The 22206-nt window shown below is 61.0% G+C and overlaps 1 protein-coding gene across 7 annotated transcripts; it reads right to left on the reverse strand.

The window, feature by feature from the left end:
• Positions 1–467: 467 nt before the first annotated feature.
• Positions 468–20223, reverse strand: ADAM11 (ADAM metallopeptidase domain 11). 7 transcript variants are annotated; one of them, XM_035721270.2, is made up of 27 exons: positions 20073–20222; positions 19438–19613; positions 11253–11329; positions 11002–11068; positions 9940–10025; positions 9774–9849; positions 9317–9383; positions 9181–9248; positions 8746–8820; positions 8583–8654; positions 8214–8380; positions 7705–7789; positions 7488–7578; positions 7301–7352; positions 6699–6798; positions 6545–6616; positions 6339–6431; positions 5896–5976; positions 5306–5356; positions 5128–5191; positions 4802–4901; positions 4455–4574; positions 4193–4361; positions 3986–4100; positions 3808–3898; positions 3135–3152; positions 468–2617 (listed from the first exon to the last, which is right to left on the reverse strand). In XM_035721270.2, the coding sequence occupies exons 1-27, from the start codon at positions 20134–20136 to the stop codon at positions 2602–2604; spliced, it is 2313 nt and encodes a 770-aa protein (XP_035577163.1). In that variant the 5' UTR covers positions 20137–20222; the 3' UTR covers positions 468–2601. The 7 variants fall into 7 exon arrangements, with proteins under 7 accessions (XP_035577163.1, XP_025295945.1, XP_048969952.1 ...); XM_025440160.3 differs by having other exon boundaries at positions 468–3152; XM_049113995.1 differs by lacking the exon at positions 20073–20222 and adding an exon at positions 10375–10456 and having other exon boundaries at positions 468–3152.
• Positions 20224–22206: the final 1983 nt, after the last annotated feature.

Genomic DNA, 22206 nt, shown 5'->3' on the forward strand with positions numbered 1-22206 from the left:
CCCCAGACATGGTGGGAGCGAGCAGAAGTGAGAAACAGCAGATTCTTTGCAGGCCAAAGAGCAGGTGCCCTGGGACCAGATTAGTGGTTTTATCCAGCTTTCTGGAATCTCTTGGGAGACCAGGAGAGGCTTCTCTAGCTATAACCATAAAAGGGAAGTTGGGGCTCCTGCCTTTGAGTAAGATGCTTCCTATTCACCTCCCCTTCTGCTTTGCCAAAGCCAGAGGGAGGCAGTTATCTTTGCTGGGAGAGCCGAGGAAGCGGAAAGGCTGGCCCTCCACCCATCAGCGCCTATTTCCTGGCCGGGAATGGAAAGCTACACTCCTTCGTCCCAGTCTCTCAGCGCCCAGTCCTGGGTGCTCACTTCCCACCTCCAGTGCCCCAGTCATCATGCTCCCTCCAGGGCCAAGGAGGACAAGGAAGGGCCCAAGTCACAGTGCGGTCATTTATAGAAAGGAGAGACACAGGTTGGTGTGAGCTCCACGGAAGCCCCAGGACATGATCTTTAATTGATGCTCCTGTCCCTGCCTCCCCACCCCGAGCCCCAGATGACGTATTTACAAGATGCTGTATGGAGCCATTTCCAGGCCGGGGCCAATGCAGCCTCCACTCCTCCCTGGGTGTTGCCAGGGTGGGCCGGGAGGATGCAGACAGCTGGGAGCCAGGTGGACTGGTCACAGGAAGTCTTGAGTCCTCCACACCCCACGCCCAACCCCACGTGTGCGCACACACAGGCCTGTCTGCATGTGCAGAGGTATTCACACTTGTGCAGAGATGTGGATCCAAATGCTTGTGCCAGATGCATTACCAGCTGTGTGTACGCGTGTGCCACCAGAGAATGCCTTACGGTACCTCGGCAGCAGTGCCAAACCCAGCCCTTTCCCTCCTGCCCCTGCTCCAGTTCGTGGGGCTGGCGGAGCAGGACTGGCCAGGGGGTGTCCCACTCACCCCCTTCTCTTGGGCAGTGCCAGCTGGAGCTCAGTATTGAGGATCCCACTGTAGCCGCATCCGGCTTCCCAAAGGGGTGTCAAAGGGTCTCAGTCCCCAGTTTGCCCTGAGGGGTGGTGCAGATAAACAGGGAGCCATTTCCTCCTCAAAGATGCCCCAGAAACAGAGGGACTGAACAGGCAGCTCAAAGGCCCTGGGGTGTCCAGAAATCCCTGCTGAGTCTGGGTGGGGTATTTCTGGGGTGAGGGGCTCTGCTCATTTGTGGCTTTCATCCATAAGGTAGCTTAACCCCCATCTTGCCCTTGCTGGCTGGTTTGTAGTAGTTGAACCAAGGTTCCGCCGTCCCATGGGTCCCATGGGTCACGAGGGAAGGCCACAGGCAGGAATGAGGAATCCCGCCCGCCTCAGCCTGTCCGTCAGGCTCAGCTGCAGTGGGGATCAGAGGACGTAATGGGGAGAACAACTGTAAACTTACTACTCAGCCCTGGAATGAGGGTAAGGAGTCGAATTGGTTTGACAGGGCCTTGAGGACTTTCCTAGAAGCTGAGGATCATATGAGACCTGCCTTTTTTTTTTTTTTTTTTTTTTTTTTTTACCTCCTCTTGTACATCACAGGCAAAACCCCTAACCCTCCAGTGACTGGGCCCTCCCTGGCCTTTCCTGCTTGGGAGAGTCCTCCCTGGGAAGATGGCCCAGCCTGGGACCTCTAGGCCATGCTAGGGGGGCAGCTAAACCCTGAGTCAGCCCCAGAATCACCCTTCTTGAAAGGGGGGAGCTGTCATTTTATTTCAGGGACTGGATTTTCTCCCAAATACATACATCCTGGCAGGGACAGCAGGATGGTCATTTTGAAATTGAAGACAATCTGGGACATGTGGTCGTCGTACCCATAACCTCGGCCTTGGGCACAGAACAGGCAGCTTTGGTTTGAATCAGCACTCATTCTTCCCTCCAAGCTCAGCAGGGCTGGCCGAGGGGCACACAAGTGTGCCCTGCCCCTGCCTGGCTTGGGGAGGGCTCCGTCCAATGAGAGGATTCCAGGTGTATCTTCCCAGGGGAGGGCCCCGGGGGGAGGGCCATGCCTCGGTTCCTCTGATCCCTCCCACAAATGTCAAAATATCCCCACAAATTCCCTCGCCCCAGCACCCCCAAAGTTACATTCATCAGTTAAGATTCAGTAAAAAAAAAAAAAAAAAAAGGTAGATGTCAGTCCCCTCCCCCTAAGTCCCAGAGAGCTAAAACCCTGGTCCCAGCTGCCTGGTTTTGAGGAGGGGCCGTCCCAGGCCATGGCCACTGGGGGGGGGGGTCCCCCAAGCGCCTCCCCCCCCCCCCCCCCCCCCCCCCCGAGCTGTGGCAGTCTGTGATGATGGAAGCTACATTCACACAGGGAGAGTTGGTGTGAGAGGCCAAAGCCGCATGAGGTGGGGTGGGGGACCATGAGGGAAATGCCCCAGGCCTGGTCCACCCTGGCGGTGGGAAGGCCAGGGCCACAGCCCCACCCCCACCCCCACCCCCCTCCCGTGGGGCCAGGAGCTGAAAGGCTTGGGCCCGGAAGACATTTGCACGGTGCCTCCCTCCGTGGCTGGGCGGGGGCAGCCTCGTGGTGCAGGGCGGAGAGACGGTGGGCGCCAGGCTCGGAGGGAGGGGGTGGCACTTAGGCCCCTCCGGACCTGGAACGGAGAGGGGGCGTCAGGGGAGGACGTGAGGCAGGGCCCAGAGGGAGAGCCCCTGAGCCGGGCCCTGGGAGGTCAGTGCTGGGCCCTAGAGGCGGCAAGTCATAGGCTGGCCAGGGAGGGGATCTGGTGGGAAGTTCAGACAGCGGTGACATGGAAGACAAAACAGATGGGACGCAGAGGTAGGCTCCCCTCCCGGGAGCAGGGGGCTGCGGGGACACAGTTCCAAGGCCCCACCTGGCCAGGATGGTCTGGCCGCAGGAAGGGTGGGAGTACAGGGACCAAGGCCTGGGACGGCGGGTGGGCAGGAGGAAGGGGCGAGGGCTGAGGACTTTCTTCCCGGAGTGGGGCTCTCCCACCCCTGTAGTGACAGCAGTGACAGCAGGGGTGGAGGAATCAGCCCCCAGCTCCCCATCAACAGAATGTGAGGTGACGAATGAGATGGAGGAGACAGGGACAGCGGGAGGGATGACGTGGCCGGCGTCACACTGCCCCCTGCTGGGTCGGGTCGTACCTTCCGCGGCGGATGTTTCTTCAGGAGCAAGGAGAGAAAGGAAAAGGAGCCATTTGTGACCTTGCCCTTCTCTCAGGGAGGGCCTTCCTGGCTCCCATGAGACCCCTTCCCCAAGAGATGGGCCAGCGTCCCCAGGACCTGGTCACTAATGAGCGGCCTAGGGAGGACCTAGGCCCTACCTGGGTTTGAGTCCTGACTCTGCAACTAACTCCCCAAGTGACCCTGGGACTCAGGTCCCTCCTCTGCACCATGGAGGAATTAGACCAGCTCAAGGGCCCCAGCCCCAGGTGCCCACAGAACACCGAGGGATGGGGGGGTCTAGGGGTGCCCACAGAACACCTGGGGCCTAGGGACAGAGGACACAGCCAGTTTCAGGCAGCTCCTGTTCCTGCTTGGCTCCGCCCCACCGCAGTGCCAGGATGCACAGAGGCCCACTCTCCTTTTGCAAGAAAAGCTGGGAACCAGGACTGTTAACTGGTTATCTTTTGGGTTTTTTTGGTTTGTTTTTGTTTTTTAATCTCTTGGAAATGTGAGCAAAACGAGACCCTGCGGCTGGCCCACACTGTGACGTGTAAGCTCTGGCTTAGCTAACTTCTCAGGGAAGTATGGGGTTCTGATGCGCCCCCAGAACGCTGGGGAATGGTGGGGGGTCACGTGTATGTATGTCTCTTACTTAAATCCCCAGCCTGTGCCGCCCAGGACGATGGCTGCGACCAGGACAGCCCCCGCGATGGAGCCGATGATGATGTTGGTGCCGCTGGGACCTGGGGAGAAGGACGGGGCTCAGTTGGCAAGGACAGGTATGCAGAAGGGGAGAGACAGACCCCGACTCTGGCCAGCTCCAGCCTCACCCTTATATCTCTCTGTCTCCCCCGTGGGTGGAGACGTGGGCAGGGGGTTGTGAATGCTGCAGTCTTTGCCCGTCCAGTCTGGCTGACAGATGCACTTCCCTTCATTGCTGCAGACCTAGAGAGGTGAGGGGGCAGCCAGGAAAGGTGAGTGGGGGTCCTGCCCCTCTCAGGAGCCCCTTCCACCATCCCTGGCCTCCCGGCACCCACCCCGTGGTGGGAGCAGATCCGGCGCTCCCCGCTGCCTGGGCAGGTGCTGAAGTTGAAGGCAGAGGCTGGCAGGCACCGATGGTCCAGGCACAACATGTTGGGCCCGCAGGCAGTGCCATCCTCCACGTAACTCAGGTCGGAGCCATCGGCCAGCTGTACATGGCCACCCCTGGGGAACAGGCAGAGCCAGCCTCGACCCTTGCCCTCCCACCCCCATCACGGCTGCGACCTGCCCTTCCCCAGACACGGTCCCACCCCAGACCTGCAGTCCAGCTCCTTGCCCTGGTGGTAGAAGGTAACACTGCTGATGTCTCCCCCTAGGTCCCCCAGCCGAGGAGCTCCGGAGATGTTGACGCAGAGGAGGAAGCCACAGAGCACATCCCTGTTGGGGCAGGGTGGAGACAGTGAGCTCCAAGTCTGACCTCCAACTCAACTGCTGTTACTACTACTGAACTCAAATCTGCCCTCTTCCCCACCACTTGATTTTTCACATATTCTCCACTGGGACTCATAGGCTCATCCTAGGACCTGCTGTCCCAACTCTGAACCGCCTCCCCTCCCCCCGGCCCCGCAAGCCAGGGAGGCCAATCAGGAACCTTGGTAACTCACTGTTTATTGCACTGGACCCAGCCTGACCCCTTGCGCCCACAGTTCCCACGCTCCGTCCCCTCCACGTTCAGCTTCTCATAGCAGAAGCGATCAGCAGCGGCTGTAAAGAGATGATGCCAGGCGTCACCCACCCACCCCGGAACGCCCTAGGACCTCAGCCCTCTGCCTCCAACACTCTGGCCTGACCGCCAGTCCAACTGGGTCTCTGAGATCCTGGAGACCCACACACTTGGTAGAAGGTATATTTAGCCAGAACATCCCCCTCCCCAGCCTCTTGACTCTGGGTCCTCCAGAGTCTCCTCTCCCATTCCAAGCCAAAGACTCACCATGGCCCCAAAGGGCTTGGCACTGCCGGTCCCGGGTTTTGCAGCGACCTCCGTAGCAGCGGCCCTAAGGAACAAACAGGAGACAAGGGACTGAGACCTAAGTAGTCTGAATGGATAGAAGACAAAAGACTGTATTGAGCCAGAGGGCCCAAGGGAGAGGGGCCCCCACCCATCATACCTGTTCGTGATCACAGTAGTAACCATCCAGCTTGTGCAGGTTAGGGGGGCACTGTGGACAGAGGGGCTGGACTGAGCACAGGAGCCCCCAAGACTGGGAGTTGACGAATGAAGGGGTGCCAAACGCCCCCCTCCTGGGGCTCAGTACAGGGCTCTTCCAAGGCAAGGACAAGAGACCTGGCTACGAATTCAGACCACGCAGATTGGCAAGTCCCATAGGCTCTCCTGTCTCCCTGTTTCCTGTAACTACATCACAGGGCTAGGAGAACTTACAGGAACTACATACCTGGCATGTAGTAAGGACTTAAGAGATGTTAACTATACTATTATACACTCTGATCCCGAGCACACACCAATACCGTGCCAGGCCCTCGGAACCCCAGCCACCCTATACTGACTTAATGACGGAAGGAGCAAAACCAGGACGCATGAAGAACCCGTTTCTCAGGCGAGGGAAGTAGGCTGTCCGGCCGGGGCCACGCCAGCAGGGGAGCGGAGGGGTGCAGAGAACCGAGGCCCCGGCGGGGCCCAACCCAGAAGCATAGGGGTTGCCTCGCCCGGGGACCCTCAAGGCGGCTGGGCTGGACCGACCTGGCTCGAGTCCCCCGTGCAGGTCTCCGCGATGTCACACTCGTTCACGGCCTCTCGACAGGACACGCCCCGCGGCTCGTACTGGGAAAGGGATGCATTTTTCGGCGGAGGCCACAGCGGCGGCTCCGCGCCCGCCTTCCCCGAGGCCCCGCCCCGCCCCCGGCCCCTCCCAGCCCGGTCACCCCGCCCCCGGGCCGGCTCACGGTTCCGCCCCCCGCCGCCCCTGGGCAGGTACCCCGCCCCGCTCTTCAACGGGCCCACGGACGCGCACGCCCCGCCCTTCCCCATCCCCATTGGCGCTTTCTTCGCGTCAAGTCCCGCCCCTGCACTTGCCCCGCCTCCAGAGGCTCCTCCTCCCCAAGTCCCGCCCTTTACCCCGAGGTCCCCAGCCCCGGGCCTCCTCCCGCCTCCTCCCTCCCGCCCCGGCGGTAGGTGCCCCTCACCTTGCAGCGGCGACAGCAGAGCCCGTCGCTGCACATGGCGTCGTGAGTCAGGGTGCACTTCTTGCAGCAGTTCCCACCCGCACGGCTGCACTCCTGAGGGACGCGGGGACACGGCGGGCCGGGTGGGCGAGCCCTGACCTGCCCCACCCAGACCTTCCCGGGCGCGCGCCCCCGCCCCGCACCTGGCGCGCGCACCAGCCTCTCACCTGCACCGACCCACAGTCGCACTCTTCCCCCGCCTCCACGAAGCCGTTCCCGCACTCTGGCGGGTCCAGGAGCTGCACGGGGAAGGGGCGTCGAGAGTCTGGCCGGGGCCCTGCCCAAGCCTCGCTCCCACACGTCCCCGCCTGGGGCTGGTACCTTGAGGGGCTTGTTGAAGAGGCAGCTCCCGCCGCCCTCCTGCAGAAACTGGTTGTACTCGTCGATGCTGCAGCGCGAGAACTTGCGGGGCAGGTAGAACCTGGGGAGGGTAAGGGCACGAAGCCGCTGAGTCCCCCCGCGCCCCCCCCAGCCCACTCTCGCTCCTTCTCAAGATTGGGGATGGGGTGCACAGGGAGACGCGGTCACATCTCGAGGAGGCTGAGGACTTAGGTGCTGGGAGACGGCACGATCCTCCTCCTGCCTGCCCATCAAGCGGGGACGGGCAGGGGGCGTGGCTCGCGTCCCCTTCCCCAAACCTCAGGACTCCGAGCGTGGCTTGTGGCCGAGGAGGGAGGGTGCCTCCAAATGAGGCTTTGGCGGCTCCTAGTGGCGACAGCGCACACTACAGTCTGGCAGTTTTTGCGTCGGGCTAGAGAATGTGGGTCTCCCTGGGCAGTGTCCGTGGAACACTGGGCTTTTTGAAATCCTAAGTGGGTCCAATAGCCGGGCCTCTTGAGGCCACTGGATCCAGACTCCACCCAGCACTCCCTGTAGTTCTCCCTCGCCCAAGACCCTCCCCCAGTTGGTCCCCAAGAACTCACCCGGTGTCTTCCATGATGCAGCCCAGCCAGTTGTCCGGACATTTGCAGTCCCCTGAGAGGTTAGCCAGGTGGATATAAGGGAGGGTGGAGGTCTGACCCCCTCCCATGGACACCCTTTCCATTTCTAGGGCTGCTGGGAGTGGATCTGGGCTGGTTGTGGGGCCACGTGGGGGGTTTTCTTTGATACCTGCTGAGCTCCGGTGTTTATTCCACATCATGCCCAGGTTTTGCCCCAGCGTCTGGGCCAGGGTCACTGCCATGGCGCCCATGTTATCATACTGGGGGTGAGGAAGATGGGGGACAAAGATGTCTACATCCTTCCAAAGGCACAGGGCTCATGCCCTTCACAGCAAGCACCCCCTCTTCCTTTAACCCCCACCACAGCCATGCCCCACACCGCTCACCTCATTTACGCCACCACCTCTGGACAGGGAGCAGATGCCCCCCACATAGGCAGCCCCACTACTGCTGCTCTGGAAGGTCCTGCCCCTGGAAGGGAGGGGGGTGTCAGGAGATCCCAACTGCCTTGCCTGTGGTGGCTTCCGGAGGCTGTGAGGGGGAGACTGGGGAGCCTCCCACACTATAGCCCTTCCTTGGGGAGGGGAGCCAGATTTTTCCCTTCTATCAGAGCTCTGAATCCCTGAGGAAGGGATGCTGGGATAGTTTGAAAGGAGAAGAGGGGACAAGAAGGGAGATGATAGGCAGTAGAAGATCACTAGGGACCAGAAAAAGGGGCGTCAGCCTAAGATACAGGGAAAGATGCCCAGCCTGCTGCGAGTGTCTGGGTGGTAGGGCAAGAAGAGCCCAGTCCCCAGACTCTACAAGAGCACCTGGCACAGAGCAGGTGTTCAGCAACCCTGTGCATCGCAGCAACCAGCAGAGGCTGGCAGGATGTGTGGGGTGGCGGACTCACGAGAAGAGATGGGTGGCATCACTGGGCTCAGGCAGGCCCTCCCGCCGATAGACCATGAGCCGGGCTAGGGTCTCCAGGAGGTCATCCTGCACCTGGATCTTGTCCCCATCTGCCCATGTTTCCATGGCAACCAACACGATGCGGGTATTGAGCTGCTCCTTGTACATCTGAGCCCAGAGGGAAGAACATGAGGGTGGGGCTGGAGGGCAGGAGAGGGCGGGGGCACAGGGCTGGCTGGAGGAGGGCCTCAGCCTGTCTCTCCAGAAAGTGGGAATCAGAGGCTGAGGGGGCCCTCCAGAGCTCACCCCAAGCATGTGTGCAACGGAGTAGGGGCGGAGGAGGAGAGGGAAGGGAAGGGAGATGGCTCACCACATCTGCCAGGTTCACAACCGACTTGGCAAAGTTGCTGGTGAGGACCACCGACTGGCGCATCTGCTCAAACTGGGAGGAAAGAGAGTGGGCGGAGGGCCAGCCTCCAGGTCTGCTTTGGCAAGGGCCCCCTCCTGGCGTTGCCCCCAGGCTGGGAACTTACCAGCTGGTGGTCGTTGACCACGATCAGCTCCACATACTTGGTCTCACTGTGCACGGTAGGGTGGCCCCGGCGGACCTGGGCGGTGGGTGGGCACTTGGAATCGGTCCCCTCCATGTCTGGCATTGGGGCCAAGCCATGGGCAGACTCGGGGGTGCTGAGCTCCAGTCGGGGATGAGGCTGATCCCCCACTGGTGGGGGTCCCCTCCCTCCCCAGCCTTGGTACGAGGGCAGGCAGCCTCAGTTTGTCCATAATTCGGGCGGGTGTTGATACAGGCAATAGGAAATGAGGTGGGGGCTTCCTCTCAGGCACGGTACCCTGGCCCCCAGCCACACCAGTCTGAGCCCTCCTTTGCCCCCATCGTGGATGGGGTGTCCTTCTGCTCTGGACCACAGCCTGAGGTCTCTGCAGCCCGAGGTCTGTGCGGGCCCCCGTACCTGCCTTTTCCTTCTCAGCCTCGGCCGGTTCACGGGAGCAGTATGAGCAGGGGCAGCAAATAGGCAGCCTGGGGGGAGGGGGCAGGTGAGGGGGGCACAGCCGGCCCCCTCCCCAGCCCCACTTTCCCTCCCTTACCTGGTTCCCTGCATCCGAGGGGGGCTGGGAGGAGAGGGGTCCGGTAAATGAGGTGGGGGAGGGGTCCCTGAAATGAGGGGGAATCAGTTCTTGGGGGGCTGACCAGGTCTGCTTGGAGCCCAGATGAGGGACAGCTCCAGCCCTCCTCCCCACCCCACCCCACGGTGACCCAGAACTGGCCAGAGCTCCCATGTCGGATCTGATCTCCCAGATGCTCAGATTCCGGGGTCAAGACCTGGGGGTGCCCTGAGAGACAGGGGCAAAGGACACTGGAGCCCAATGGGAGGTTACTTGGGGGCTAGAGGGGACATTGGAGCTGAGGGCACACGGGGAGGGAACTAGAGCTCGGGTGATTGAGGAGGGCAGGAAGGCTGAGGTTACGAAGGGAGGAGGCAGCCACAAGCCACGAGGATGGGCAGCGTAGCAGGGCTGTCAGAGGAGCCTGTGGGGGGCTCACCTGGGGAGGCTCCTGCGGCCTGGCCATCTCACGGGGCTCCACGATGTAGGTGAAGTTGCCATCGGAGAAAACCCCACTGCAGAAAGAGAGGCACAGCTCTCCACCATGTATTCCCCCACGCGGCCAGGGCCAAAGGCTCTCCCCCCAACCTCTCCCCCCTACTCACTGCAGCCCCTGGCAGGTAGAGAGGGCAGCAAAGGAGTGGGGGTTCCCCCGGAGCTTCCCCTGGTAGTAGCAGTGGTCCCCGGCCCCCTGGAGGAGCAGAACATCAGCGAACATACCCCCTGCCCTGGCCTGAAGGCACCAGGAGGGGTGAGGGCCACTGCAGCTGCTCAGGGCACAGGTGGCCCTGGTCCCTGGCTACACCTGGGGATCTGGAGCCTGGTTCTACTCTGGGCAAGTGCCTGGTCCTCTCCAGGCCTCCTTCACCTCATCTGTAAGATGAGGAAGTTGGGCTACACCAGTGGTTCTTGACCATTTGGTGGGGCTGGTACATGGTTCACAGGTTCCTTGGAGAAGGACTGGCACTCGTGTGCCAGGCACTGTTCTAAGAACTTACCATAGATGAGCTTACTTAATCAGATGAAAGCTGTGGACTCACCCCCAGCACACACACACCTGCACACACAGTGTGTTCACAGACACCACTGCCTCCATGGACCACCTCTGGACATGGTCTGTGGCTGAGGAAGTATGAGCAGCACGTGTCCTCTTGGCCGGGGCTCTCGGGTCAGAGGGGACAAGCACCCCCCTCCCTGTTCCTGCAGAATTACTTGTGCTCCAGTTACTGAACTGGCTGGTTGTTGGGGGGGGGGAGGCTATTTATAGACATTCATTCATCTTTGCTTAGGCCCCTGGGCCTCTGGGGCTGGGACCCTCGTGTCCCAGGCAGCCAGGAATTCCCAGGCCCTTGGTGCTGAGTAAGAACATTTCCCCAAGTGCTGCCTCCTAGAAAAGTCTGGGCATGGAGCAGGGAGGGTCCTTGAAAGCCTCCGTGTCAGGCAGAGAGACCAGCAGAGTCAGACCTTGGGCACTGGGTGAAGGGAGCCCAGGCTCCATGTTGTTCAATACGTCGCTCCAATTCTGACTCTGACCCTTAGAGCCTCCATGGTGGGCAGAGATCCCAAGGGGCAGGGCCCAGCCAAATATAGAGAACACCTTGGACCCCATCTCCACTGACCCACTGTCCCTTCATTCCACTTCCCTGTCCCCTTTCAAAGGCACTCACGCTGCTGTGCTGGGTTGTCCCCTCCCGGCTAAAATGGCGCTCCACATATTGCGAGGAGAGGAGGTGACTGAGACAGACAGAGGGGGCAGGAGGAAGGACGGGGTCACTGCTGGGGCTGTGGGTCCCACTTGGGTCCCACCCCAATTCACATCCAGGTCCCATGAGCCGGGCCTGCCCCCATCTCCCCCCGCCCGCCCCCACCTCGCCCACCTGCCTGCTGCCCTTCCTTCCAGGCCCAAGGCCGTACTCACTGGTTCAGCTCCAGATCCAGAGTAAAGTTTGAGTTGAAGGCTGGGATGACGAAACTCACTTGGGCCAGGTGGACAGGCTGGCGGTGGGGGGAGGACAGAAGTGAGTCAACGTGGGGACCCCGGAACAAGGAGTAGTGCTGGGGAAAGGATGGCCTGGCCCGGGAGCTGGGGGGTACCACTGATTTGGGGGCAAGAGTTCATCTTTCTCTGGGACCCTGTTCCTTCCCTGGGGGCAGGCAGGAATACACAGCCCTGGGCACAGCCCACCCTCTCTGGTGTAGGCACCTCCTGGGGCTGGTCTCCCTGAGCCGCAGGGACGGAAGGCATCTCAGCCTACCCGCTGCTTCATGCCAGGCCCTCCCTGCTGTTGGCAGGACCACTCCTGGCCTCAGGGGGTGTAAAGCGAGCCCCCCCAGGAAGTACCATGGGAAGGGGGCAAACGGGAGATGGGATGCAGTGTGACCCCCGGGGCCTGGTAAAGCAGGCCCCTTCCTTCCTGCATCTGGGTCCGGTCTGGATTTATGGAGGAGGCCTCGTGCTCCGCAGGCAGGGTAGCAGGGGTTAGAATGGGAAGCCGGGGTGATGGGCAGAGGCCATCCTGTCGGGAGGAAAGAACTTGGCTCCTCTACCCCCAAGTCCATTGCCCTCCGCCTTGCCCAAAGCAGCTCATCTTTAATATTTCAATCCCGTGGTTAATTTTTAAACACGGAAGTTTTCCTGATAAATTTTTCAGAGGGGCCTTCGCAGTGGGGCTGGGAGGCTCCAGGTTGTCATGGCAACGTACCCGGCCTGAGCAAGATGGCTGCCCTACCCAGCGTCTGTGGGGAGCGGGGACTCCAGGCCTGGAGCTGCGGTGCCTGGAGGAACAGGGACCTGGACAGAACAAAGGGCTGGAGGGTCTGCGCTAAGGGGATGAGCGGGCCTTCGGGGCTCTCCCGAGCCCACTCCAAGCTCAGGCCTCACCGAACACCAGCAGCGCGGCGAGGGCCTGAGAGGGACTAGAGCCTTCCTCACATCCCTATCCGTTTAAGAAGACTGAAACCCAGACACCACCCCCACCCCCAGCGAGGGGCCCACCACTCGGCCATGCAGGTGTGGGGCTTTTGTTTGCCACCTTTCTTCCGGGCTGCAGGATGGAAGGGAACCCCAAGGTCACAAAATCTCATAGCCTGGTGCTAGCTGGCTTCCTTACCAACCACCTAGATTTCTCATTTTTACTGAGTGCTTATTATGTGCCGGGCACTGTTCTAAATACAAGTATTATCATCTTTACTCTTCACAACTAGCCAGTGGGATAGATGCCACTGCTTTCCTCATCTGACGGATGAGGAGACCCAAGGCCAGAGAGGCTGACACACTAGCCCAAAGTCACACAGCTAAGTGGTGGGGCTGGGATTCAAGTCCACAGAATCAGCTTCCAAGGCTTCCTCACCTGGAAGGTGAAGTAAGATAGAAAAGGCCCAGTGTCTTCAAGAGGCCCTAGGAGAGGGGGTGAGGTGGGGTGAAGGGCCAGCACCCGGGAAGGCAGCCGCTGAGCCCCAAGGACACTGACTCGCCAGTCCCAGGCTCACTGAGCTCCAAGCTCCACCCTAAGCCCCTAGAGTGTCGATGAGACTTGAAATAGAAAGTCAAGGCTGAGGAGTCTCTGCTTTCCTCTTCCTGCCCCGGACCCTCTCTGCTTGCTTCCCTGCCCCGGGCCTGGACCACCTGTACCCTTCCCACCCCACGCCCTGGCTTGGACTATGCCCACCCTCCTGCTCCTCTCCTAGGCTCAATCTCTCCGCCTTCCCTACCCACCCCTGCCTGGACTACCTCTGCCTTCCCCTGCCCTCGAGTCTGTATGTGCTTGTTCTTTCTGCACCCCCACTGATAAGCCCCTATCTCTGCCCTGACCGGCCCCCCAGAGGGGCAGCCTGTCCAGACCCCTTGCCCTGTGTAGCTTCAGGGATGATGAAGCAGCCTCTCTGAGCCTCAGATATTTTCCACTGAAAATGGTACGATGAGCCCAGATGCAAGGCTGTGAAGCTGGCTTTGTGTGGCTGGGGTTCGTCCTAGGCCAGGAGAATTCTGGCAGCGTGGGCCCTGGTGCTAGCAGACTCTCCACCACTCAGGAAGCCAGCAGGCTCACCTCCCCATCTCTGTGCAGACCAAGCTGACCCCACTCTGCGGAAAGCCCAGACTGTTGGAAGAGCAGATGCTAGGTTCTTTTCGTGCCCCCCATCTCCTGCAGCCTCATTCTGTCCCACCTGGTAGGGCCTCACCTGGGCTGGGCTGCCCCTCCCCCAGCAGGACACAGGGCTCAGGCCAGATAAGGGCAAGGGGAGCTGCTGGGATGGGGGCGCGGGGGTGCTGGGGCCAACGGGAAGCAGGTCCTGGGAGTGCTGGGGAAGCCAGCAAGGTGCTGGAGGAAGAGGAGGGAAATTGGAGAGCTGGGCAGGGGCTACCTGGGACAACCCTGTCTGCAGGAAGAGAAAGACCAAGCAAACCCCCTTCCTAAGACAGCCCCCTGGGCCAAGCTTCAGGCACCAGTTCTGTCAAAGCCAAACCTCTCCTTGCTACGTCTGCCTTCTGCCCCTGACCTGCCCTCAACCTCCCCCATTATCCCTCAGTTCCTCCCCTGGGAGCCCCTGTCCCCTGCCATCCGCCTGCCCACCTCTGTGCCCAGCTCAGCGCTGCTGATGACCGGCCGGCCAGGCCTCGACCCCGTGCCCTGCTCTTGCCTCCTGCTCCGTGGTCTCACGTGCCCTGGCTCATTTGATCTCAAAGCCCCCGGATCGTCTGGTGCTCATTTTACAAATGGCAGGCCAAGGCTCAGGGAGAGACACTTGGAGGTGGCTGGCCCAGGGCCATGTTGGGGAGGTGCAGGGTCAGATCTCACCCTGAGGCTGGAGTTCAAGTCTGCCGTGGCGGCTGTGGCCACCTGGCTTCAGTGGCTGTGCCCTCCCCGAGGCCCCTCGTCACCAGCCCGGCCACCCCCTAGGCATTGGCTGATGACCTGTGTCAGGCTCAACCAGATTTGGGGTGCAGGAAGGAGGCAAAAATCCCATTGACATTCCAGAATCGCAAATACAGACAGACGCTAGGTCTCTACCCTAGACCCACAGAATCCAGTCTTGGGAAGGGGGAGTCTGAGGATCTTGAGGGTTTTCAGATGCTCCAAAAAATTTGAGTGTTTAAGCAGTGCCCCTCAAACTGTCACCCCAAATCCCTGCTCCTGAACCTCTATCTCCACCCTGCCTTTTTTCCTCCTCACCCTTGCCTGCAAAGCCTGCACCCCTCAACCCACAGAGGGCTGTAGCCCCCTCTACTTTTGGGTCTGTGAGCACACAGTTCTGGACATCTCTGATCACTGATTCAACTTTTCACATGGTGACCTCTAGTCCCCTGAATACACGACACGCCTGTCTTTTCCCCTGCCCAGGAGCTCAACACTCATGTTGAATGGAAAGGCAGCAGAAGCCCGAGCCTGTTTTCCCATCGGTAAAATGGGGTATCGTGAAGATTAGATGGAAACCCTTTTTAACGTGTAACTATCGCAAGGATAAGTAACCACATTACTAATAATTGAAGAATGAAGTGTAAATGTTCCAGCTGAACAGGGCTTTGAGGAAACTCAATGAACCACATGGGCTGGGTGATGGCAGAAAACAGGGAGCCAGAGACGCAGGGCCCCACCTCGAGATATCCCCTCCCCACCGCCGCTGTCCCCCACAACGTGCTGAGGCTCAACCGATCGGCTGGACAGTGGGAATCCCAGACGGAGCAGTTGAACACATTTCTGATCATAGGATTTGACCTACATTTTTGAGGACAGAATCATTTCCTTAGAGGGTCATTAGTCCCTCAGGGGACAGACTCTGGGCAACTGGATCCCTCTAGGCAGCCAGGAGCGGGAAATCAGGCAAGGCCAAGCTCGCAGGCCAGTGTCTGGCTGGGGAGGACTCAAGACTCTTGCACCACCTGGAGCCTGACAGGTAACCCCCAAATGCCCTGGCTTCTGTCTCAGACACCAGCCCTCTCATGCTGGTGCCAGCTGCCCGCATTCCCCCCACCCCCGCCCCGACACTCAGGAGCGAGGGCAGGCCTCACAGATGTTGAACATCTGTTCTCGCCAGATCCCAGGGAGGACACCTGATCAACACCATCACCTCTGGTCCCCCAAGCAGACTGGCAAAAGAGAGACGACTCCTAGCCCCATTTTATGGATGAGGAAGGTGGGATTCAGAAGGCAGCAGAACCAGGAGCCACCAAGGCTGCCCCCCTCTCCATCCCAAAACCTTTCAGACCCAAGCCTAGCCTCCTGTGTGAACCATCTCTCTGCCCAACCTCACTGCGGGGCTCAATTCGTGGCCTTGGCCTTCCCAGAGCAAGTGGGGCCCAGTGTGAGTCCCGGGGCAGCCTCTAGCCACCAGTCCCCTCCCAGGAACCACTTCCTGCCTCCAATCCCAGGACAGAGCTGCGACCTTGGCTGCACAGACCAGCACGGCCGTGGCCCTAGTGCAGTATTAGGGCTCCAGGCACAAGGCCCTGTGGCTTCCTGCTGGTGACCGCCCTCCAGTAAGGGCTGGGGACTGAGCCTTGCCGGATCGGCCCCCGCCTACAGCAAGAAAACACAAACACTGAAACACACACCCTCAGCGAGGGCTTCGGGGATAGTAGCATTTCCAGTAAATCCTGGTCTGGAAAACTTTCATAGGAGCTCAGCCCGTGACTGGGGTCCCCCCGCCCCTAGCTGGCTCTGATAAACCTGTCTCCTAGGCCTGGAGCCTGGAACCTCTCCACTCCCATTGTTTGCTTCCCCGCATCCTGCACTTTTCTTGGTTCTGAAGGAGTCTGAGTCCCCCCCGGGGGCAGGCATGTCCACACAGCAGCTCTGTGCGGACTAGAGAGAGGGTCCCGGGGCAGCCCCAGTGGCCCAGCGGTTTAGCGCCGCCTTCAGCCCGGGGTGTGGTCCTGGAGACCCGGGATCGAGTCCCATGTCGGGCTCCCTGCATGGAGCCTGCTTCTCCCTCTGCCTGTGTCTCTGCCTCTCTCTCTCTTTCTTTGTGTTTCTCATGAATAAATAAATAAAATCTTAAAGAAAAAAAGAAAGAAGGAAAGAAAGAAGAAAAGAAAGAAGAAAAACCAGCCCAACTGTACATGGTGGCCCTGCTGGTTCTTCTGTCTCAACCTTCCGCTTCAAGCTCCCTGTGACCATGGGCTTCTGCACTTCCAGAAGCTCCCCCACCTCTGTGGGCCTCAGGACTTCCAAACTGGACAGAGGTGAGGAGTTGAGAGCAGTGGCAGAGAGGGCAGAGGGTTCCCCTGTGGCCCTCCTCACTCACTATAAGCCTGAGTGAGAGGCAGGCAGGTTCAGAGTATCCATCTGGGGTGTCGGTCTTGACTCTGCTATGTAAGTGCTGTGTGACCTGGGCTTGTTATCTCACCTCTCTGTGCCTGTCTCCCCACCTGTAAAATGGGAATAACCACAGCCCCATCTCTAGAGCTGTGATGAGCATTACATAAACCAATACGTGTAAAGGCATAACACTGCCCCAGTAAGGGCCCAGTAAACTCATTTCTCTAGCTTCTAATTCCTTCCTGGCCACCTTCTGTCTCGCCCGCCGCCCCTCCCATAAAAGCCAGGATTCCTCAGCACACAAAACCCTTTCTTATCACCACCTCCTGGAGGTGGATGAGGCCAAAATTAATATTAGCATCATTCTGATTTTAGGGATCAGAAAGCTTGGCCTCAGACAGGTGATGTGACCAATCCCAGGCCAAAGCCGGCGAGCAGCCAAGGTCCCACCACCCAGTCCTGCCAGCCAGTGTCCCCCAGCCTCGCCACATGACCCAGAGCAAATAAAGATCTTGCTGCTGACCCAACACCTGGCTCAGCCTGAGGTCCCAAACCAATGCAGTAATTCTGGACTGAGCCCAGCAGCACCAGGGTGTGGCACTTCCCATTGGGACACAGGCTCCGTCATCAGCCCTGGATGGTCCAAAACCAGAAGTGCTTCAGGGAGAAAGGCCAGGTGGGAGGCAGGGGGTTGCAATATCTCTTTCCAGTCAGGGGGAGTATCTTGGACATGTCTTTTTGACTCCCTTGACCTTCTTCCACCTTGCGGGGTGGGGGTGCCCCGGTGCCAAAACTGAAAGTCCCTGGAGGCAGAATGGTGCAGTGGGAAGCACCTGGCCTTGGAGGGGATTATTCCACTGCTGATGGATTTTGAGCAAGTTACTTAACCTCTCTGAGCCTCAGCTTGCTCATCTGTAAGATGGGCAGGCAAAAGTTCCCTGCTTTATAGAGTTGTGAGAAACCGGTCTCAGGAGAGCCTGAGGTACAGGTAAGGCAGGACTATGAGTATGTCCCCTGGGGAGGCTGCAGGGAGGTCCCTGGGAAGGCTCCATGCTAGAGAGACCCCCACTGAAGGTGACCACTGCCCCTCGGATCCATGAACCCTTCACTCCTGCCCTTACCCCTCAGACACCCCGTTGGGCATATTCAGACTTGGTCACTCACACACACATCACACATGCACACATGCCACCCACTCACCCCACAGAATGACACTCTAAGAGATGCCCCTATTGCCTGCATACCCAACTCATCACTATCCTGGGAACCTGCCCACCCCCCATCCCGCACACAGTTCCAGGCACCATCATAGTCCAGACGACTCCCCCCGCTTTCTCCCTCCAGGAAGGACTGGGCTGAAGGAGTACTCCATTCTTCATCTCTACTCGGTCCCCATGCCTTCGTCCCTCCCCGCCCTCTGACCCCACCATGGTATCACCCAATCCTCCATCTGGACTGCCTCTGAGGCACCTGCCAGGGGTCCCAGCATTTGAGCTGAGCGGTTAACTCTTAGCCAACACAGGCTTGGGGTGCACAGTTCTCGGGGGTGGGGTGACCCTAAGGAAGAAAGTGGACCAAGGACCAAACCCAGCCAGGACACCTCATCCCTGGCCTTGGACCATCCTTACGGCCCGTCTACCATCTCCCAAGGAACCTGGACAGACACCAAAGGCAGCCTCAGACCCCTTCCCTCTTACCCTTGTTCCACCCCCACCCCCACCCAAGCCTGCCTGCCCAGGACCATTAACCACCCCCTCCTTCCCCCGCCCTGCCTGGAGTGATGGTCCATCTATTATGCATGCTGCCTTCCTGCTCCATTCCATTTCCCGAGTATCTATCGCCCCCTGCACCCCCCCCACAAACCCCTCCACCCCCCCTAAGGGCTTTTAACCAAGTACATTAGGCAGGGCCAGATGCCAGTCTGACAGATGTCTGTAATGCTAGCCTCCGTTTCCCTCCTTCCTCCCTCTGCCCGGCCCAATTTACCTCCCACCACCCCCAGCTGCCAGAACTTCCCAGACCTGGGCTGTACCCCTCCTCTGAGTCTCTCCTCTACACCTCCCGTTTCTTTCTGCCAGGCCCTCGCCATCCCGCCCTCCGCCGCCCCCGTTGACCTGGCTAACTTTCAGCTTCCAGCTCCTGGAGAGCCGAGGCGTGCTGAATGAATATTCCATCTGGGTAATTATTATTCACATGATATTAATTAATTATTAATTGCAATTAATCTCCTTCATTCCTAACCTTCCTCTGGGAGGCAGAAGGAGCCTGGTAGCTGAAAGGGACAGGGCGGGGGTGTGAAGCTGGCCTTTGTGGGTGAGCTTGGGGTCTCCAACCTCCTTCTGAGGCTCCACCCTTAGTGAGGACAGGAAGAATGACAAGCCTATCAGTGCACAGAGGGAAACTGAGGCAGAAGCAAGCGCTGAGCTGTTCCAAGAAAGCTCGCTGAGGGGGGCTGTGATGAGAAACCGTTGCCTGGGCTCTTGGCTGCTTCTCTCTGCCCTCTACTGCCCTCCCCAAGCCGCATCTGAAGTAGAACCACTTGCTTTGGCAGGAGGGAAGTGGGGGCTGGTGGAAGGCTGACCCAAGGCTGGACTGAATCTTAGGCATTCCAGGGTCCACGGAGGGCAGGGGATCCCCATGATGATTGGAGGGGTGCCTAGAGTGAGGCAAGCGCTCCCCACTAGTGGGCTCCGGCACCCGGCCGGCCGGTAGGCAGCCCATTGTACAGAAGGAGAAGCTGCAGACGCCAGCTTGGGGGGCGCACACAAACCCTGGCTGCCTGGGGGGGCCTTCCTTGGGCTCCAGGCCTGCTCCAGCCCCCTGGCCTCCCCACACAGCCTCACTCACCGGGCCCCCTGGTGGCTCCTGGCGGACTCTGGTGTCCAACTGCTGCTTTCGGACCTCTCCCCCGGTGCTCTCCCCCACCAGACGGCTGGGCTCTGTGACCTCAGGGGCTCCCGGACGCCCCAAATGGGGTGAGACCCGCCAGCGCAGAGCCCCGAAGGGACCGCGGGTCCCAAGACCTGGGGAGACAAGGCCAGAGCTGCAGGCAGATGCCCGCCGAGGGGCAAGAGACTTGGGACAGGGGTGAGCGCACCTCATCCCCCGCTGTGGCGTGGCCCTTGCAGCCCTGGGGTGGGAGCATCGGCTCCCCTGCAGAGGGAAGAGCCTGATGGGGAGGGGGCCAGCAGCTTCCGTCCCGCCCGCCCGTCACGACTGCCCCCCCCACCCGCAGAGACCTGCAGAGCCGGCGGGCCGGCGGCAGGGGGCTGGCCGCGGTGGGGCGGGCGCGCTGGGGACAGGTGGGTGCCCGCGCCCTCCGTCCCCCGCCCCCCCCGCTCGGACCGGCCGTCACCCCGAGCACTGCAGGAGAAGGTGGCCGCAGCAGAGCGCCGCAAAACCCGGGCGGGGCAGGGAGGGCGGCGGGCCGGGGCCGGGCGGGCCGGGGCCGGGGCCGGGGGCGGGGGCGCGGGGTCACTCACCGGGCGGGGGCAGCGGCAGCAGCAGCAGCAGCGCCGCGAACGCCCAGCGCCGCAGCCGCCTCATGGCTCGCTCATAGTCCTCCGGCTCGGGGGCTGCGGCTGCGAGCGGCGCGGCGCGGGCGGGAGGCGGCGCGGGCGGGAGGCGCGGCTGCGGGAGCCGCGGGCGGGGGCGGGGGCGGGGGCGGGGGCGCGGGCCGGGCGGGGGGCGCGGCGGGGCGGGGGGCGGGGGGCGGGCGCCCGGCTCAGCGCGCTCCGGCCGCGGCCATCCCGGCGGGGCGGCGGGCCGGGTTAAGAGCCGAGCGGCGAGCACGTGAGCCCAGGGCCCGCCCCCGCCCCCCGCGGGCCCCCCCAGCCGGGCAGGGCCGGGGCCGCCGCGCCGGGAGGACAAAAGAGGCGCCGCCCGGAGACCAGCCTGCCCGCGGCTCGGTGGCCCCCTCGGCAGGTGCGGGCGGGGCGCGGCCGCGCGCCCCTCGGGGGGGGAGCTCGAGGGCCCGGGGCTCGGTAGGGGAGGGAGGCAGGGAGGCGGGGACCCCGCGCTCTGACCCGGTGACGGCCCGTCTGGGGACCCGCGCGGTCGAGGTGCGGGGGCGTGGCTGCCCGCCCGGGAGGGGTGTCGGGCCCGCCACAAGGGCCCGGGCTCGACTGCAGCTTGCCGGAGCTGGGAAGGTGGGAGGACAGGCCACGGGACCGAGGGGAGCTCTCACCGCCCCGCAGCGGAGCCCGGCCCTGCGGGTCCTCCCACGCCCCGGGGCCAGGCCCCCTTCCATCCTGGCCGCTGGGTTTCCAGGCCGAAGATGCCCCTGCCTCCGGGAGGGCTTCCGGGGTTGCTGTCACCAGAGCCACCGGCAAGGGCTCTTGGCCTATTGCCTCGGCTCCTGAATCCCTCACACAGGGCAGGCGCCCCAGTTCTAGCCCCTAAATATATAAATTAGCCAGCTCTTTTACATGCTGTTAGCATACCCCATTCCTGCCCCCCCCAGCCCAAATCTTTGAGGGGCAGAAGACACCTCTGGAGTCCCCCCAACTTCCCCTCTCAGGCCGGACTGGGTTGCGCTGTCTGCAAACCACCTGACCTTTCAACCTTCCTCTCTTGCTCTGTACCCTAATTCAGCTCATCGGCTCCTAGATAGGATGGGTCCCCATACTGGGGGCTGGAATCTGATCTCTGCTAGGGATCTCAAGAACCAGAGACCTGAGATGGATGGGGCAGGGGGTGGGGGGCTTGGGTACTGCTGGTGAGGTCTCATCATGACCTTGTGCCCAAGGCCAGAGCCTCCTCAAACCCACACTAGGCTGGGGAGCAGGAGTGGATGCAGGGAATCCCTTCCTGGGTCCTCTGCTTCCCTAGGGACCAGGGACTGCCAGGGATGGGGGAACTGTCTCTGGCTCGTGACAGCATCTCCCCCCCCCCCTCCGCTCTATTTTAGGCTCAGGAGAGGTGAGAAGGCAATTTCCCGGGAGGTGCTGACATCAATGCAGGACCAGGGTGACTACCCCCAACAACCACCTGCCACTCCAGTACCAGATGCTCAGCGACACTGAGGCAATTGGTCCTTCACTCTGGAGACATCTTGGAAACCTCTTTCAGGGGGTAGGCGTGAGGGGCTCCCAGATATGAAAGCCTGCTATGGGATAGTCCCTAGAAACTCAGTCAGAAGGGAGAGATGGTGCTTCTCCTTTCATAGATGGGGAAACGGAGGCTCCAAGAGAGAGGTGCCCATGTGAGCTTCCCAGAGTCACAGGTGACAGTCGGTCCATGAGAGGCCATCCAGCCCGCCTCCCACGGTTTGGCTCCCAGGTGCCCCTCAGATGAGTTCATCTTGCCCTGCCAGTTCCAGGGCCACATCAGTGAGCTGCCATCCAGTGTGCTTCCCAAAAGGATAGGTGGGGCTTGTCGTTTCACAACGGACACTCCGGCTGCCTCCCCCAACATGAGCAAGAGCACAGCATGCCCAGTCTGGGGCCTGGCCCTCCCAGCTGAGGTGCACTGCTACGGTTTCTGTGAGGCTCTGGTTATTTGGGGTTCCTGTTAGGAGTCCTTCCTGGCCCCCAGACTGACTCCTCGCTGGTGGCATCCTGAGCCAGCTCCAGTGATGGCTCAACTGTGTGGCCCTTTGACCCCCAACAGCCCCTT

This window comes from Canis lupus, chromosome 9, assembly GCF_003254725.2.
Source record: "Canis lupus dingo isolate Sandy chromosome 9, ASM325472v2, whole genome shotgun sequence".
In the NCBI taxonomy this organism is placed as follows: domain Eukaryota; kingdom Metazoa; phylum Chordata; class Mammalia; order Carnivora; family Canidae; genus Canis; species Canis lupus.

Excerpts from the sequence above, each read along its gene's own strand:
- ADAM11 (XM_025440160.3), bottom strand. The coding sequence starts at position 20,136 with ATGAGGCGGCTGCGGCGCTGGGCGTTCGCGGCGCTGCTGCTGCTGCTG. Across the intron at positions 9,850-9,939 it reads TCTACCTGCCAGGGGCTGCA|TGGGGTTTTCTCCGATGGCA; the intron begins GTGAGTAGGGGG and ends CTCTTTCTGCAG. Across the intron at positions 7,579-7,704 it reads GAGGTGGTGGCGTAAATGAG|TATGATAACATGGGCGCCAT; the intron begins GTGAGCGGTGTG and ends CCTCACCCCCAG.